The 18,232-nt window shown below is 44.4% G+C and overlaps 1 protein-coding gene across 1 annotated transcript in view; it reads right to left on the bottom strand.

The window, feature by feature from the left end:
• Positions 1–18,232, bottom strand: part of LOC109928903 (protein kinase C-binding protein NELL2-like) — a 223,256-nt gene that overhangs the window by 18,570 nt on the left and 186,454 nt on the right. Inside the window, exons 15-16 of the mRNA XM_048607573.1 lie at positions 969–1,109; positions 218–411 (exon numbers count right to left, since the gene is read on the bottom strand). Coding sequence (XP_048463530.1) covers positions 218–411; positions 969–1,109 — 335 coding nt within the window. The remainder of the gene's footprint in view (positions 1–217; positions 412–968; positions 1,110–18,232) is intronic.

Below are 18,232 nucleotides of genomic sequence, written 5' to 3'. Positions count from 1 at the left end.
ACCTTGTTATCTCAGGGTCTTGGTTTAGTCTTAAACGAAAGATGGCACTATCGACACTGAAGCATCATCTCACTTCTTTTTTCACTCTGCAGTGGGCTCTGACCCCACAACTTTTTTGACTTAGAGTGCAACCAGCTGGGCAGTGGCTACCATCTGAGGAAAACATGCTTGACAAAGAGGAGGAGAAGTCAGCAAAATATTTAAAATATAAACTCACCTGACATGAGCAGACCGAGCATCGATCATTTTCTAAAACCCAGATCTGTCCGTTGTGCTTTATTTTGCCTTCGTGAACACAGTCCCCGGTACAGTTTTTCCCGTGAGGACATCTACAATCATAACCTCCTTCCAGGTTAAAGCAAACAGTGTCATTGGTGCAAGTGTGTCTCCTGGTCCCACATTCGTCGATATCTGTGAAATAGCACGTGTAAGTTTATTTTTCCAAGCATTTTCAATTAATGTAATGCTTCCTCTGCAGATGAAATCAATAATTGTCCCTTGTAAAAACTTTCAAAGTTAAGATTAATTCACGCCATAATATTCAATCACCTAAACATTTCAAAGAAACCTATAATTGGTTCTGAGCCTGTCAGATCTTTCACATTGAATTAATCATTTTTAAAGGCAACAATGGCTTTCCCTTATTATGATTACACTTTGATGTAGTTACAGTTTCGTTGTAGTCCAATTAAAAAATTGTAAACTGACATCTATCCGGTGCATTTCACATTATTAGAATGTCCACATCACAATGCTTTGAGATTGCTAAATCATTCACAATGACTAATTCAGTTGCTAAATTGCTAGTAACAGTGGTAATACAATGGCATTGAGAAATATTCTGCCACCATAGACGGTCAGAATTCAGTCCATTCGAAATTTTGCTCCATTTCTTTCAACTTAATGGATAGCAGAAGTTCTCTGGTAAGAACCGGTAAAGTTAGAAGGGTTTTTTTTAACACACTGACCTTCACATGTCTCTCCATTTGCTGCAAACAGGCCATTATCATGGTATCCGTCCCTGCATTCACAGTGGTACCATCCAGGAAGGTTTATGCAATTAGCACGGCTGTCACATTGAACAAAGCCCTCCGCACATTCGTCAATGTCTACACAGAGCCGGAAAGGAAAACCGAACAAAAAAACTGTCACTCGAAGTTCAGTCACAATGAATATCCAATACAATCGAACACAAAATCTGTAGTTGGAGCCAAAATGAAGGGCACTGTGTTACATGTAATCAGCTTGCAGACCAGCGTCAGAAATATTACATTCATTTTCTCATAGTAACATAGAAAATAGGAGCAGGAGTAGGTTATTCAGTCCTTCGAGACTGTTCCACCATTCAATATGATCATCCAACTGAGTACCCTGTTCCTGCTTTCTCCCTCATACCCTTTCATTCCATTGGCCCTAAGAACTATATTTAACTCCTTCTTGAAAACACCCAATGTTTTGGTCTCAGATGAAATCAATAATTCTCCCTTGTAAAAACTCTCAAAGTTAAGATTAATTCACGCCACAATATTCAATCACATAAACATTCCAAAGAAACTCTGTGTCAGTGATATCCATAGGCTTAACACTTTTGGGTGAAGAAATTTCTTCTCACCTCAATCCTAAACTATTTAAAATTCATTCACCAGCATTTATTGCTTGTCCATAATTGCTCTTGAGAAGTTCGTGGGGAGCTGCCTTTTGAATCGCTGTCGTCTGCATACTGTAGGTTGACTCACAATGCCCTTAGGGAGTGAATTCTTGAGTGTTGTTGGAGCTTGATCCATCCAGGCTAGTGGGGAGTATTCCATCACACTCCTGACTTGTGCCTTGTTGATGGTGGACAGGCTTTGGGAATTAAAAAGTGAGTTATTCACCACAGTATTCCTAGCTCTTCTAACCACATATTCATGTGGTAAGTCCAGTTGAGTTTCTGATCGATGGCAACCCCTAGGATATTGATAGTGAGGCATTCAGTGATGGTAACACAATTCAGTGAGTTGTAGACTTTCTCGCTGAGCTGGTGTGTTTGGTTGCAGATTTTATGTCACCCTGCTGGGTAACATTGTCAGTGCACCTCCGGTGAAGCGTTGGTGTTGTGTCCCGCTTGTTATTTATATACCTCGGTTTGCTGGGGTGGTTGGCATCACTTCCGGTTCTGTTTCTCAGTGGTTTGTATATTGGGTCCAGTGCAATGTGTTTGTTGATGGAGTTCCGGTTGGAATGCCAGGCCTCCAGGAATTCCCTGGCATGTCTCTGTTTGGCTTGTGTTATTATGGATGTGTTTTCCCAGTCAAATTTGTGTCCTTCTTTGTCTGTGTGTAGTGAGACCAGTAAGAATTGGTCGTGTATCTTGGCAGGCAGCTCGTTGGAGTTTGTGTATCCTTATGGTCAGTTTTCTTCCAGTTTGCCCTGTGTAATGTTTCTCACAGTCCTTGCATGGTATTTTGTATATTACATTAGTTTTATTGTTTGTGGGTGTGGGATCCTTTACGTTTGTCAGTAGCTGTTGCAGGGTTGTTCTTGGTTTGTGGGCTACCCTGATACCTCGGGATCTGAGTAGTCTTGTGGTCATCTCTGATATGTCTCTGATGTACGATAGGGTGACCAATGTGTCTGGCCATGTCGTGTCTTCTTGTTGTGGTCTGTCGCAGAGGTAACCGTAGATTGTGCTTTTTGGGTATCTATTCCTTTTAAAAACTCTGTATAAATGCTCCTGTTCTGCTTTGTGCAATTCTGGGTTGCTGCAGTGTGTTGTGGCTTGTTTGAATAATGTCCTGATGCAGCTCCATTTATGGGTGTTGGGGTGGTTGCTGGAGTAATTAAGTATCTGGTCCATATGTGTGGTCTCTCTGTGTTTGCTAGTCTGGGGTTCCCTGTTGTCCTTACGTTCTACCATTGTGTCTAGGAAGGGTAGTTGGTTATTGTTCTCTTCTTCTATGAATTTTATTCCGATAAGGTTGTTGTTTATGAGTAGGTGAGTTTCTTCTAGTCTTGTACGTTTGATAATCACGAAGGTGTCATCGACATAGTGGACCCAGAGTTTGGGTTGTGTTGGACCGGAAGTGATGCCAACCACCCCAGCAAACCGAGGCATATAAATAACAAGTGGGACAGAACACCAACGCTTCACCGGAGGCGCACTGACGGTGTTACCGAGCAGGGTGACAAAACATCTGCAACCAAACCCACCAGCTCGGCGAGTAAGTCTACAACCTCATCCACAACCTGAGCTACAAATCTTCTCAAAAACTTTAAACACAATTCAATGTCAAGGGTTGTTGGTCAGATTGGTGATGGTCATAGCCTGGCATCTGTGTGGCACAAATGTTACGTGCCACTTTTCAGCCCAAGCCTGGATATTGTCCAGATCTTGTTACATTTGAACACGGACTGCTTCAGTATCTGAGGAGTCACGAATGGTGCTGAACATTGTGAAATCATCGGCGAACATCCCCACTTCTGACTTTACGATGGAGAGAAGATCATTGATGAGGCAGCTGAAGATGGTTGGGTCTGGGACACTACCCTGAGGAAATCCTGCAGACATGTCCTAGAGATGAGACGACTGGCCTCCAAAAACCATAACCATCTTCCATTGTGCCAGGCATGACTCCAAACAGCGGAGAATTTGCTCCTTATACCCATTGATTCCAGTTTTGCTAGGGCTCTTTGATACCACACTTGATCAATTGCAGCCTTAATGCCAAGGGCTGTCACTCTCACCTCATCTCTGGAATTCAGCTCTTTTGTTCCTGCTTGAACCAAGGCTGTAATGAGGTCAGGAGCTGAGTGGCCCTGGCAGAACCCAAACTGGGCGTCACTGAGCAGGTTATTTCTGAGCAGGTGCTGTTTGATAGCGCTGTTGATGACACCTTCCATCACTTTACTAATGATCACAAGTCCTTTATTTAACTGAGTACAGAAAAAAGAAGTTAAGACAAATGAATGAACGGCTGGGAAGAAGGAGCAGGAGGGAAGCCGTTAGAGTCCTGAGATACTGGGACTGGCTCTGAGGAGATGGAACCTGTACAAGATGAATGGGTTGTCATCTGAACCGAGATAAGGTTGAGTTCCGTGTTCGTCATTTCACTAATGCTGTTGGGGAAGCTTTGAACGAACTCACTGGGGTGATGGAAGCCAGGCAAGACAAGAAGAAAGATAATACCAGGTGCACAAAGTGCTGGGGACAGCCAGGTTAAAACCAACATAAAGGATGGAAAGTTAATACGTAGAGTCAGAACACGGAAGAAAGAAATAAAATTTAAATTTGCACTACCCTCATGGTATGTGTCTGCACAAAGTTTGGTTAATAGTATTTGAGAGTTACAAGCACAGATTGCCTTGTGGGACTATATTGAAGTTGCTGCAATATCAGAGAGTTGGTTTAAGGAATGGCAAATCTAGGGTAAAATATTCTTGGTTGCACGGTGTTCAGAATTTTAAAAAGTTACAATATGATCTAATTTTGTTAAAAATAAATTGTTAAAATCAGCATTCTGCTTTCTTCTAATGGTTGACTATTCAACCTATAAGCTAAATAGACTCAAAGCAAATTTACCTGATTCTGAAAGTATTGATTTATGAACTGTGGAATTGGCTGGGAACCTGTTTTAGGGGCGAATTTATGGTCAAATGAGAGTCGGAATTTCCTGTCTAGTGGAATAGAAATTGCATTATCCTATGTTAACATGGATGATTGCTGACATGGAGAGATTGACTTATGACCAAAGGTTAAACAGATTGGGAACAAAAAGAAAGTTGCTGGAAAAGCTCAGCAGGTCTGGCAGCATCTGTGGAGGAGAAAACAGAATTAATGTTTCAGGTCCAGTGACCCTTCCTCAGAACTTAAACAGATTGGGACTCACTGGAAACATGAACAGAAATTGCTGGAAAAGCTCAGCAGGTCTGGCAGCATCTGTGGTGAGAAATCAGTTAGTGACCTTTCCTCAGAACTGATAGTAGATAGGAAAACATTTTTTTATGCAAATGAGAGGGTGGGAGATGAGGTACGGTGTAAATGATAAATGAAAATAGAGCCCAAGGAGAGAGAAGAACAGTTGGACAGAAAAAGGGGTAGATAACAGGCAGCCTACAAGAATGAATAGCTGCTAATGGGGACTAGTGGCTAACAATGGGTTATGTGTAATAGCAGACCCATGTGATAACAAGGCCTGGTGTGTAGGGGTTGGAGTAAGGACTGGGAAGAGGTGCCTCAAGCCCTAAAATTGTTGAACTCGATATTGAGCCCATTAGGCTGCAGGGTCCCCAAGTGGAAAATGAGGTGTTGTTCTTCCAGCTGGCGCTGAGCTTCGCTGGAACACTGCGGCAAGCCTGAGACAGAGATGTTGGCCAGGGAACAGGGTGGTGCATTGTAGCAGCAGGAAACTGGAAGCTCAGGGTCTTTTTTGCGAGCAGAACGTAGATGTTCTGCAAAGCGGTCACCCAGTCTACGTTTTGTTTCCCCAATGTAGAGGGGACCACACTGTGAGCAGTGAATGCAATAGACTAGATTCTGGGAAGTGTTGCTTCACCTGGAAGGTATGTTTGGGCCCTTGGATACTGAAGAGGGAGGAAGCAAACAAGCAGGTGTTACACCTTCTGTGGTTGCAGGGGAAGGTTCCAGCAGGCTGTGAGGGTGCTATTGGGAGTGAAGGAAGAGTGGCCCAGGGTGTCCTGGATGGAATGGTACTTGGGGAAGGCTGACAAGGGATGGGAGGGAATATGTATCTGGTCATGGTATCCCCGCTGCTGGTTACGGAAATGGCAGCTCATGATCCTAATGGGACTCATTGGAATTTAGAAGGAGAGGTAATCTCATAGAAACACGTAGGAATTTTAGGTGTCCTAAAGGTTAAATATTGAGAAATGTTGTGATCATCAGACGCCATTTCCGCCACCTCCAGCAAGATGCCACCACCAGACACATATTCCCCTCCCCTCCCTTGTCCGCCTTCCACAGGGACCATTCCCTCCGGGACACCCTGGTCCACACTTCCATCACCCCCAACACCTCCCCACAGCCCTACAGCACCTTCCCCTGTAACCGGCAAAGGTGCAACACCTGCCCATTTACCTCCTCCATCCCCAGAATCCAAGGGCCCAAACATACCTTCCAGGTGAAGCAACACTTCACTTGCACTTCCAAGAATCTAATCTACTGCATTCGCTGCTCACAATGTGGTCTCTTCTCCATTGGGGAAATGAAGCGTAGACTTGGCGACCGCTTTGCAGAACATCTATGTTCTGCTCGCAAAAAAGACCCTGAGCTACCTGTTGCCTGCCACTTCAATGCACCACCCTGCTCCCTGGTCAACATCTCTGTCTCCGGCTTGCTACAGTATTTCAGTGAAGCCCAACGCAAGCTGGATGAACAACACCTCATTTTCCGCTTGGGGACCCTACAGCCCTCCGGACTCAATATTGAGTTCAATAATTTTAGGGCCTAAACTCTCCCATGTCCTAGCCCCCCACAGCAGGCCTTGTTACCACATAGCCTGCCATTACACACCCCTGTTGTTAGTCACTAACAGTCCCCATTAACAACTACTCACCTCCCAGCCTGATTGTTAGCAACTCCTTTGACTGTCCAACTGTCTTTCTCTCTCTTTGGGCTCTATCGTTTCGTTTACTCCCTACCCCACCCACCTCCCTATTTTCTGCATATAAACTGACGTTTTCTCAGCCACCATCAGTTCTGAGGAAGGGTCACCGGACCCGAAACGTTAACTCTGTTTTCTCCTTCACAGATGCTGCCAGATCTGCTGAGCTTTTCCAGCAACTTTGTTTTTGTTAAATGTTGAGACGATGTTTCTCCTCATGGGTGAGCATAGGACGAGAGGGCAAAATTAAAGGGCGCCAATTTAAGACAGAGATGAGGAAGAATTTCTTCTCTCAGAGGGTTGTGAGTCTTTGGGATACCTTGCCACAGATGGTTGTGGGGGAATAGTCCCTGTGTATCTTTAAGGCTGAGATAGGTAGATTCCTGATCAGTCAGGGATTCAAGGGCTATGGGCAAAGGGCAGGAAGGTGGATGTTAGGAATTTCAGATCAGTCGTGACCCTATTGAATGCTAGCCTACTCCTGGTCCTAATTCTTATGGTCTTACATAATGTATTGGTGATGTGTTATGTCTTAATTCCACCCAGGTGGTGAAGTTGGAAATTTATCCCTTGAAGTAAATCTTTATAAAGTGTAAATCATTAAATAGAATACAAGCTTTCTGGTTAGTGTTAACTCATGATGTTACTGTGCTAGATGAGATCATTGGACCATTATGCAGGAAGACTGAAAAGACTTGAAAAATGGGACACCATTCCATTGATAGAGTTCAATGGATGTTTTACTAAAACATTTTCCTCGTTATATTTTTTCTACCTGGAATCTAAACATGAGTTTGATAAATAGGGGTTGATTTTACATTGATATTATTTCATTAGAACATAAGATGTAGGGAGCAGAAGCAAGCCATTCAGCCCATCGAGTCTGATCCACCATCCAATGAGATCACAGCTGTTCTAATAATTCTCAACACCACTTTCCTGCCTTTTCCCCCAAACCCTCAATTCCATTATTGATTAGAAATCTGTCTATCTCAGCCTTGAATATACTTAACAACCCAGCCTCTATAGCCCTCTGCAGTAAAGAAGTCCTCAGACTGATTACCCTCTGATAGAAAGAATTCTTCCTCGTCTATGTCATAAATGGATGATCTCTAATTCTGGGATGATGCCCTCTGGTCCTAAACAAGGGCAAACAGCCTTTCTGCATCTAACCTGTCAAATCCCCTAAGAGTCTTGTATGTTTTAATTAGGTCTCCTCTTGTTTTTCTAGATTCCAGTGAGTACAGGCCCAATCTACTCAACTTCTCCACATAAGATAGTCTGCCCATACCCAGTATCAGCCTAGAGAGCATTCTCTGGAGTGTCTTCAATTTTAGCATTTCATTCCTGAGATAACAGCCCCAAAACTGTTCACAGTAAGCCAGCTGTGGTCTGACTAGTGCCTTGTATAATTTTAGTAAACCCTCCCTACTTTTATATTCCATTCATTTTGAAATAAAGGCCAATATTCCATTTGTCTTCCTTATTACTCACTGGACTTGAATGTGATTCATGTACAAGGACTACCAAATCCCCCCATACTGCAGCTTTCTGCACTCTTCCGTCATGTAAAAATAGTCTGCTCCTCTATTCTTCCTGCCAAAGTGCATAACCTCACAGTTTCCCACTTTACATTTCAGCTAGCAGGTTTTTGCCCACTCGCTAAATCCCTCTGCAGACTCTTACCTTCATTACACGCCTTCCAAGCATCTGTAAGCAAACAAGAGTGGAGGGATCGCAGGATTATATTCCGTGAATTTTTTTCCACTTAAATTAAGAGGCAGAGAAAGGTGACACTCTTGATTTGCTATAATTCTGATCGGTCTGGGAGGGCCAGCCTTTCTCCTGAATATTTGGACTGGGGAATAAGCCCTGCACTTTCAGGAAGCAAGACACTTCTCTTACTTATTCTCAACTATTGAATTGTGGTTGATTCAAGAAAACCTGAACTGAAATAACTGCTTAACATATGAGGACTGTTTGAGGACCTGGGACTATACTCATTGGAGTTTAGAAGGATGAGGGGGGATCTAATTGAAACTTACAGAATACTGAATGGCCTGGACAGGGTGGATGTTGGGAAGCTTCCACTGGTAGGAGTGACTAGGACCCGAGGGCACAGCCTTAGAGTAAAGGGAAGACCCTTTAGAACAGAGATAAGGAGAAACTTCTTCAGCCAGAGAGTGGTGAATCTATGGAACTCACTGCCACAGAATTCTGTGGAGGCCAGGTCATTGAGTACATTTAAGACTGAGACAGATAGGTTCTTGATTATCAAGGGGATCAAGGGTTACGGGGAGAAAGTGGGAGAATGGGGTTGAAGAACTTATCAGCCATGATTGAATGGCAGAGCAGACTCGATGAGCCGAATGGCCTAATTTCTGCTCCTATGTCTTATGGTCTTATGGAAAGGAAGAACGAGACATGGCAATCATAATGTCTAAAGATGATTCTGATCCCGTATATTTTACGTTATTGCTGAAGAATGGCTAACATTCAAATGAAATGCTGTCAAATCAACCAACTAATACAACAATGAATTCCAGAGTTAGCCCTGTGTGAATTTAAAATAGTCCGTTGATGCTGAGAATAGCAGGAACAATATTCTGTCAGGTACAAGCCTAATATCGTGGATTACGCTGATAAACGCACTGTTGCAGCTTTGAAGAATGTCAAAAATGATGGACTCCATGCATTATTTTCCCCCAATACTGCAGTCTGTGGTAAAAAAAACTGGGTGTAATTGTGAATACCTAAAATGTAACAGATATGCTCTAAAGTGACAGCACTGTTATCGTTTGAAATATGACTTACAGACCCTGGGTTGCTGATTCTGTACAAAAGAGACACCAGTGCCTTGTTGCAAATGCACTAAGCTTACCTTCTGTTTTTTGAAAAGGAAAATTATTGTCCGAGGTTCTATGCCAACTTGACCGAGCGGTCAATTTTATTTGGCCATTGTGCCCTGCATGATGCAGGCAGGGCATCATATCCCAGGAGGCTCAATTTCCATGTGCTGTTGTAGTCAGGAATGAAGACGGATGTGGCCTGAAAATTCTGTTAAGCTATTCCTGCTTCGAGAGGCCAGCTGCCATTCTAAATGGGCAGAGAGCCTGCCTTGTACCACTGAAGGAGTACCAGTGAAGCTTACCCTGTTTACCTTGGTCAGTTCCCCTCTCAAAATCATTTTACTGGCCTTGTTTCTGTTTCTGATTGTTGTTTATCCCTTGTGTGGTCTCTTTAAAAGTTCATAATCCCTTTGAATTCCACTTTTTCACAATTTCCCAGAGGATCTCTTGGTGTGACATTATTCATTCACTCAGCTTCATCACACAACGGTCGTTCTGGGATAGTTACGTCCCTAGCCAGTTGCACAACATGTTATTCAAAGAAACACTGACAACAATCTGAAAACATGACTGTTGCATATTGGGGCCAGCCTGGGATACAGAAACAATCCCGATTCCTGTTTCCCATTCCCTGAAAGCAGAAATTCTGCCCACACTATATGTCCACTCTTTTGGGCTTCCTGCACATTTTCATAGAATCATGGAGCCCTACAGCATGGAAGCAGGCCATTTGGCTCATCAAGTCCACACTGTACCTTGTGATTTGTCTAAATTTGGAACCCTGATTATTTCTGGGTAGCTCCACTGTGTGGGTGAAGAGACACAATCAGAAAAACAAAAATTTGCAGTTATATAGCATCTTTCATGATGCAAGACAAGATAATTATGAAAGCATAATTAATAGCCACAGGAGTAAGTCATTTGGCCTCTCAAGTCTGCTTTGTTGTTTGATAAGATCATGGCTGATCTGATTATTAACTATACTTCACTGCCTGACATGCGTGTCCATTAAATCATTTGTCACTTAAAAATCTGTCAAACTCAGCCTTGGATAGAATGAACGACTCAGATTCCAGTGCTCTCTGCGGAAGAAAAATTCCAAAAAGTAGCAGAGATAGTAGGAACTGCAGATGCTGGAGAATCTGAGATAACAAGGTGTAACAGCTGGATGAACACAGCAGGCCAAGCAGCATCGGAGGAGCAGGAAGGCTGATGTTTTGGCCCTACACCCTTCTTCAGTAACAAGGGTCTTCTGAAAAAGGGTCTAGGCCTGAAACGTCAGCCTTCCTGCTCCTCTGATGCTGCTTGGCCTGCTGTGTTCATCCAGCTCTACACCTTGTTATCTCCAAAAAGTAGCAATTGTCTGAGAGAAGAAATTCCTCATAACTGTGTCTTCTAGTTCTGGATCACTCCATTAGTGGAAACATGCAGCATTTACCCCCTCAGAAGCATACGTCGCAATAAGGTCATCTTTCATTCATCTAAATCAAACATTCTTAACCTTTCCTCATAAGACAATGCCTTCATCCCAGGAATCAGCTTAATGAAATTTCTGTGAAAGTGCCTCTAATTCAAGAATAACCCTTCTGAACTAAGGAGTCAAAATCTTTGGACACTACTCTAGGCGAAGTTTCACCAATGCACTCTAACAAGACTTCTCCACTTTCATATTTATACCTCCTTGCAACTGAGGTCATTCCTTTTGCCTTCTTGCTGTATCTGCATGCTCATGTTTATTGATTCGTGTTCAAGGTCACCCCCATTGCCGTGCACCATTCTCCAGTCTCTCTCCAGTTAAATAATATTTTGATTTTCTATTCTTCCTACCAAAGTGGAAAAGTTCATATTTTCCCTTATTATATTCCACCTGTCAAAGTTTTGTCCATTCACTTCATATGATCTATATCTCTTTTTTGATCATTTGTGACCTTACAACTTGCCCTTCTCCTGTTTTTATGCCATCAACAAATTTGTCTACTATATATTCTATCTCTGTATTCAAATCATTAGTATAGACTGTGATTCCTGTGGCACTCTACCAGTGAATCCCCGACTACAACATCTTCAGGGTTACCATTGACCAGAAACTGAACTGGACTCTGTATTAAACACAGTGGCTACAAGAGCAGGTCAGAAGTAAGGAATATACTGCACTGAGTAACTTGCTCCCTGACTCTCCACAGCCTGTCACCAACTGAAAGGCACAAGTCAGGAGTGTGATGGAATACTCCCCACTTGCCTGGATGGGTGCAGCCCCAACAACACTCAAGAAGCTTGACACCATCCAGGACAAAGCAGCCACTTGATTGCCACCACATCCGCAAGCACCCAGTCCCTCCACCACTGACACTCAGTCGCAGCAGTGTGTACCATCTACAAGATGCACTGCAGAAATTCACCAAAGATCCTCAGGCAGCATCTTCCAAACCCATAACCACTTCCACCTAGAAGGACAATGACAACAGATACATGGGAACACCAGCCCCTGCAAGTTCTCCCACAGGCCACTCACCATCCTGGTTTGGAAATATATCACCGTTCCTTTACTGTTGTTGGGTCAAAATCCTGGAATTCCCTCCCTAAGGGCTCTGTGGGTCAACCCACAGCATGTGGACTGCGATAACAAGGTGTAGAGCTGGATGAACACAGCAGGCCAAGCAGCATCGTAGGAGCAGGAAGGCTGACGTTTCAGGGACTGCAGTGGTTCAAGAAGGCAGCTTGCTACCACCTCCTCAAGGGGCAACTAGGGACAGGCAATAAAATGCTGACCAGCCAGTGACACCTGCGTTCCACACATGAACAAAGAAAAAAATTGGAGTGAAATACAACGTGCCGTAATGATTAGCAAGGGGCTGACTGAATGGCTGGTGGAGATTCAAAATTGGCCTGTAATCATCAAAACTGTCATTGTTCATTTTTATTACTTGGTGACAGACCGACAGCAATTTCTGACACTGCACAGTTAAATGTAAAATATCCTGAGGTAGCAGTCAGTGACTTTTCACTCTTCCACAGGGTGTGCTGTCGAGGTGTTTGCAAAGTCAAAATCAATTAGAAATCACTTAACCGATGTGAGCTTCCTCTTTTTATGTTTTATTCTTGCTGAGAGCAAATCTCTTTGAAGTGTTATATCTTTTTGAATGAGGTGAAACTGGCACACTAGACCGTAATTACTGCTGTACAATGTATTTAGCCATAAATTTACATTCGTACAATGTCTATGTGCCCCATGCTTGGGGTTGGTTAGCTCAGTTGGCTAGCCAGGGTTGGTTTGCACTGTCTGGTGACACTAACAGCAGACGTTCAATACCTGCCCCAGCTGAGATCACTATGAAGATTCTGCCTTCTTAACCTCTCCCCTTGCCTGAGGCATTGTGACCCTCAGGTTCAACTCATCATCAGTTATGTCTCTCTGATGGGAGAGTAGCCCTATGGGATTCTGGTGACTTTAACTGTTAACCTGCACTTTAAATGAAAACACTCTGGGCCGTATCTTACAGGGGTCTGAATGATATGGGCAATGGCAACATGTGCAGCAGAAACAGGCAATAAATGCAATGAGGCAATAAACAAGGAGCTGGAAAGGCACAGCAGGTCATAGGAGGAGGAGCAGGAAAGTCAATGTTTTGGGCTGAAACCCTTCATGCAATCAGGCCCATTTAGACATCAAGATCATCTTATTCCACCTTTTATGCTTTTTGTAGGTGGCTTGGTGAGATGCTCTCAAAGCAGCTGACATAAAACCCAACAATGGCATGCTGAGCCCAGAATACAAAATCAGAAAGAAATAAAGCATTTAGACACATTGTTGGCGTTCACACCCTTTTCAACAGATCGGATCTGTTTTTAGATCCAGCTGAACTACAAAATCTGAACCTAGACTAGTTCATCAATTTCTGATAGCACTCGTGCAGGGAATTCCAAGGCACTAACCCAATTGAGAGGGCAGATACAACATTACGATTCACGAGGCTGAACCTCGACCAGCTGATAAATGTTGGTATACAATACAGGCATTAACTCATAGCAGCGCAGTGATTATTTCAGGGATTTGAAAACATTGCAGTTCATAAATCAAGGGGACAGAATATTAGGAATGGGGATGAAAACCAAACAAAAAAGGTCAAATGTCATCTAGAAATTGTAACAAACAAGACAGCATTATCCATGTGCCTTACTCAGCCTTCAATTGTTTTTTTGCCTAATCCAAATGAGGCTCGAGTGATTTATAAATTTTTGATAATTCCTACAATTGTTTGGCAGCTCTTAATTCGTTCACCTCTTTCCTCCAACTAACATTATTTCAGGATATTTTACTGCTGCATAATCTAAAACATTTAAACTTTTTCATACAATTGGGTCTGAACTGAGGGCTAACATGAGGAAAATAATTCTGATGTCACACCAATGCTTTTAAGATATGATGTGAATTAATGTTGGATGAATAGTTTTTATGAAGAACAAACCATCCCTCACATCTTCCTCCACTACACTGATGACTGTATTGGCACTGCCTCGTGCTCCCATGAGGAGTTTGAACAGTTCATCAACTTTACTAACACTTTTCACCCCAACCTCAAATTCACCTGGACCATCTCCGATCTCCCTCTCTTTCCTGGACCTTTCCGTCTCCATCTGTGGAAACTGCCTCAACACTGACATCTATTTCAAGCCCATCAACTCCCACAGCTATCTGGACTACACCTCCTGTCACCCACCCTCCTGCAAGAATGCGATTCCCTATTCCCAATTCCTCCACCTCTGCCATATCTGCTCCCAAGATGGAGCGTTCCACTCCTGGGCATCCCAGATGTCCTCCTATTTCAAGAGCCGCAATATCCCCCCTCCGGTGATCAAAAATGCCCTCACCAGCATCTCTTGCATTTCCCACACTTCTGCCCTCAAACATCCTCCCCCCAACAAAAATTAAGACCGAATCCCCCTGGTCCTCACATATCACCCCACCAACCTCCACGTCCAGCATATCATTGTCCATCACTTCTGCCACCTACAATCCAACCCTACAACCAAAAGAGATATTTCCCTCCCCACCCCTATCTGCCTTTCATCGGGACCGTTCACTCCGTGACTCCCTTGTCCGCTCCACACTCCCCACTATCCCCACTAACCACACCAACCCCCGGCACCTTTCCCTGCAAACACAGGAAGTGCTACAACTGCCCCTACACCTCCTCCCTCACCTCCATTCAAGGCCCAAAGCAAACTTTCCATATCAGACAGGAGTTCACTTGTACATCCTCCAACTTGGTCTACTGTATCTACTGCTCCTGATGTGGCCTCCTCTTCATCGCTGAGACCAAACGTAGACCCAGGGACCTTTTTGTGGAGCATCTGCGCTCTGCACATGAAAAACAACAACACTTTCTGGTCGCAAACCATTTTTATTCCTCCTCCCACTCCCTGGGTGACATGCCCATCCTGGAACTCCTCCGGTGCCACAATGACACCACATGCAAACACCAGTTTTACCAGTTTTAAAAACTCCCCATCTCCCGGCCTCATCCCATGTCCAACCCTTCCTCTCATTCCCGCCTCCTTGACCTGACACAACCTGCCCATTTCTTCCCCACCTATCCATCCTAACCCTCCCACCAACCGATCCCCACTACCCCCTACCTGCATCCAACCTATCACCACCCCAGCTACCTTTCTCCAGCCCCAACCATCCTCCATCCCACCTCCTTGACCTGACACAACCCTGTCCAACTTCTCTCCCACCTATCCGCCCCACCTATCCCAATGACCAATCCCCACCACTCCCTGCCTACATTCACCTATCACCATTCCACCTACCCTTCCCCAGCCCCATCCCTCCTCTCTATTTATTTCCCAACTCCCTTCCCCCTCCCCCATTTCTGAAGAAAGGTCCAGAAACGTCAACTTTCCTGCTCCTCTGATGCTGCCTGGCCTGCTGTGTTCCTCCAGCTCCACACTGTGTTCCCTCTGATGCTGCCTGGCCTGCTGTGTTCCTCCAGCTCCACACTGTGTTCCCACTGATGCTGCCTGGCCTGCTGTGTTCCTCCAGCTCCTCACTGTGTTGTCTCTGACTCCAGCATTGGCAGTTCTTACTATCTCTCAGTGTGGACATACCATGAGTGAAAGTTGAAAACAACCCAACCAGAAATTATAGCTGATGCATCCAAAATAACGATTTAAAACTGCAAGCCTGTCCTGATTTTAAAAGCTAAATAAAACTTCGAAACTATCACCTTTTATTTCTTAAAATCATTGTTTTTGTGTATGGAGTCTTTAAATGAGATTTGAGTGCTTCATCTAGTTATAATTGAGCAGAGGAGAATGGGGATGTGGGGGAATGATTGAGATATATAGAATCATAGAACAGAATCCCTACAGTTTGGAAGCAGGCCATTCAGTCCCCACCAATGAACATCACACACAAACCCATCGTCCCTGTAACCCTGCATTTCCCATGGCTAATCCTCTTAACCTATGCATCCCAGGACATTACGTGCAATTTAACATGGTCAGTCCACCTAACCTGCGCATCTTTGGACTTGGGAGGAAACCGGAGCACCCAGAGGAAACCCACACAGACACGGGAAGACCGTGCAAACTCCACACAGACAGTCGCCTGAGGGTGGAATCAAACCCAGGTCCCTGACGCTGTGAGGCAGCAGTGCTAACCAATGAGCCACTGCGGGGCACAGAAAGACTGGGCAGTACTTTTTCCCTGGGGGAGGAATCAATGACCAGGGAGGCATAGATTTAAGGGAAGGGACAGGAGTTTTGGAGAAGATGTGAAGAAAAACATTTTCACCCAGAGAGTGATGGGAATCTGGAACTCACTGTCTGTAAGGGTGGGAGAGGCAGAAACCCTCTTTACATGTAAGAAGAATTTAGATGTGCATTTGCCACATCAAGGTAGACAGGGCTATGGGTCAAATGGGTTTGGTGTTTGGTGTTGGTTTTGACTGGCACTGGTGTGGTGGGCTGAAGGCCCTTTTACTGTGCTGTAGCCCTCTCTGACTCTATAATTTCTTGTCAAGTTTGATGCTTTGAACAAGAGAGACTGCAGTGCTATTGTCGGTATTGCCTCTCCCAGCTGAGAGAGATAACTGGCAGCAGTTTAATCTGTGGGTCACTACATGTTCGGTGGGGCTGAGAAGGTGAATCCTTCGTGGTGACTTCAATAGGTGCTGCAATTGAGCCCGCACCGGTATTATCTCAGCATTGCAAGCCAGTTGCCCCACCAACTGAGCTAACGAACTCCCACTAAAGGCTGGGAGACGGGGGCTACTTGAGTAGTTCTTCAATTGAGGCGGAACAATATCCTTTGGTGCTGCAGAGTTCTACATCAATTGAGATATATGCAAGTTTCTTTGACCTTAGTACAGGCATCTCCCCATTTTAGAAATACCTGAAATCACCGATCGCCCCTAATCCATTCTTTATGCAGAGCACTCTGCATGAACTCCAAACTGAGTTCAAGATGGGAATCAATCTGAATGGGACTGAGTTAGATTGATTCAGAATCAGAATATCCTCCCTCAGCAAGTTTGGTGCCATTTAATCGGGTGTAAGTGTGGGGATTATCCCATCTACCCACCTCCACTCTGATGTGTCCATGCCAATCAGTGCACATCTATGGGTCTCTTGCCACTGGCCCTGGCATTAACAGGGAAAGCACAACAGGCAAACTGTGTTGGGGGCCTGGGGTTGTCGGTGGGTTGCCAGGGTTGGGCGTAAGGACCTTTTCAAAAGCACTGAGTGCCAAATCAAAATACCCAACATCTTGTGTTCTCTCTGAGAACCATGCCCACGGCTTCCAACAAGTCCACTGTCACTTTATCCTGTGACCCCCATTTCACAATTCCCCCAACCAACAGTATCTGGATCTCTTGATGATCCTAGGTCTCAGATGAATGTCATATTGGCAGCTAATGGCACTACCATCCAATAGAGTTAATGGCACAGCTAATGGTACTACCTTCCAATAGAGTTAATGGCACAGCTAATGGCACTACCTATCAATAGACCTGCTGGCTTCTGACTGGCAGTCAGCTCATGGGGAGTGAGATCTCCACCCCCTGGGTCCTTAATCCTAAGGAAGGTACACCATTGCCTAGTTAAGGCTGAGGAAATTTGGTACGACCACAATGACTCCTACCAATTTTTATAGATGCGCCATAGAATGCAACCTATCTGGAGGCATCGCAGCTTGGTTTGGCAACTGCTCTGTCTAAGACAACAAGAAACTACAGAGAGTTGTGAATGCAGCCCAGTCCATCACTCAAATGAGCCTTCCTTCCATTGACTGTGTCTATACTTCCAGCTGCCTCAGCAAAGCAGCTAACACAATCAAAGACCCCTCCCGCCCTGGTTATACTCTCTTCCACCCTCTTCCATTGAGCAGAGGATATGAAAGTTTGAAAACACATATCAAAAGATTCAAGAACAGCTTTTTCCTCACCGTTATCAGACTTATGAATGGACCTCTCGTATGTTGATATTTCTCTGCATCTTCTCTGTAGCCATAACATGAAATTCTGCACTCTGTTCTATGACCCTGATGTACTCATGTAAGGTATGATTTGTCTGGACAGCACACAAAACAATACTTTTCACTGATAGTAGGAACTGCAGATGCTGGAGAATCCGCGACAACAAGGTGCAGGGCTGGATGAACACAGCAGGCCAAGCAGCATCATAGGAGCAGAGAGGCTGACGTTTCGGGCCTAGACCCTTCATCAGAAAAGGGGGAGGGGAAGGGGGTTTTGAAATAAATAGGGAGAGAGTGGGAGG

This window comes from Rhincodon typus, chromosome 18 (genome assembly GCF_021869965.1).
Source record: "Rhincodon typus isolate 14 chromosome 18, sRhiTyp1.1, whole genome shotgun sequence".
NCBI lineage: Eukaryota > Metazoa > Chordata > Chondrichthyes > Orectolobiformes > Rhincodontidae > Rhincodon > Rhincodon typus.
This window is presented reverse-complemented; position numbering and strand designations above follow the sequence as displayed.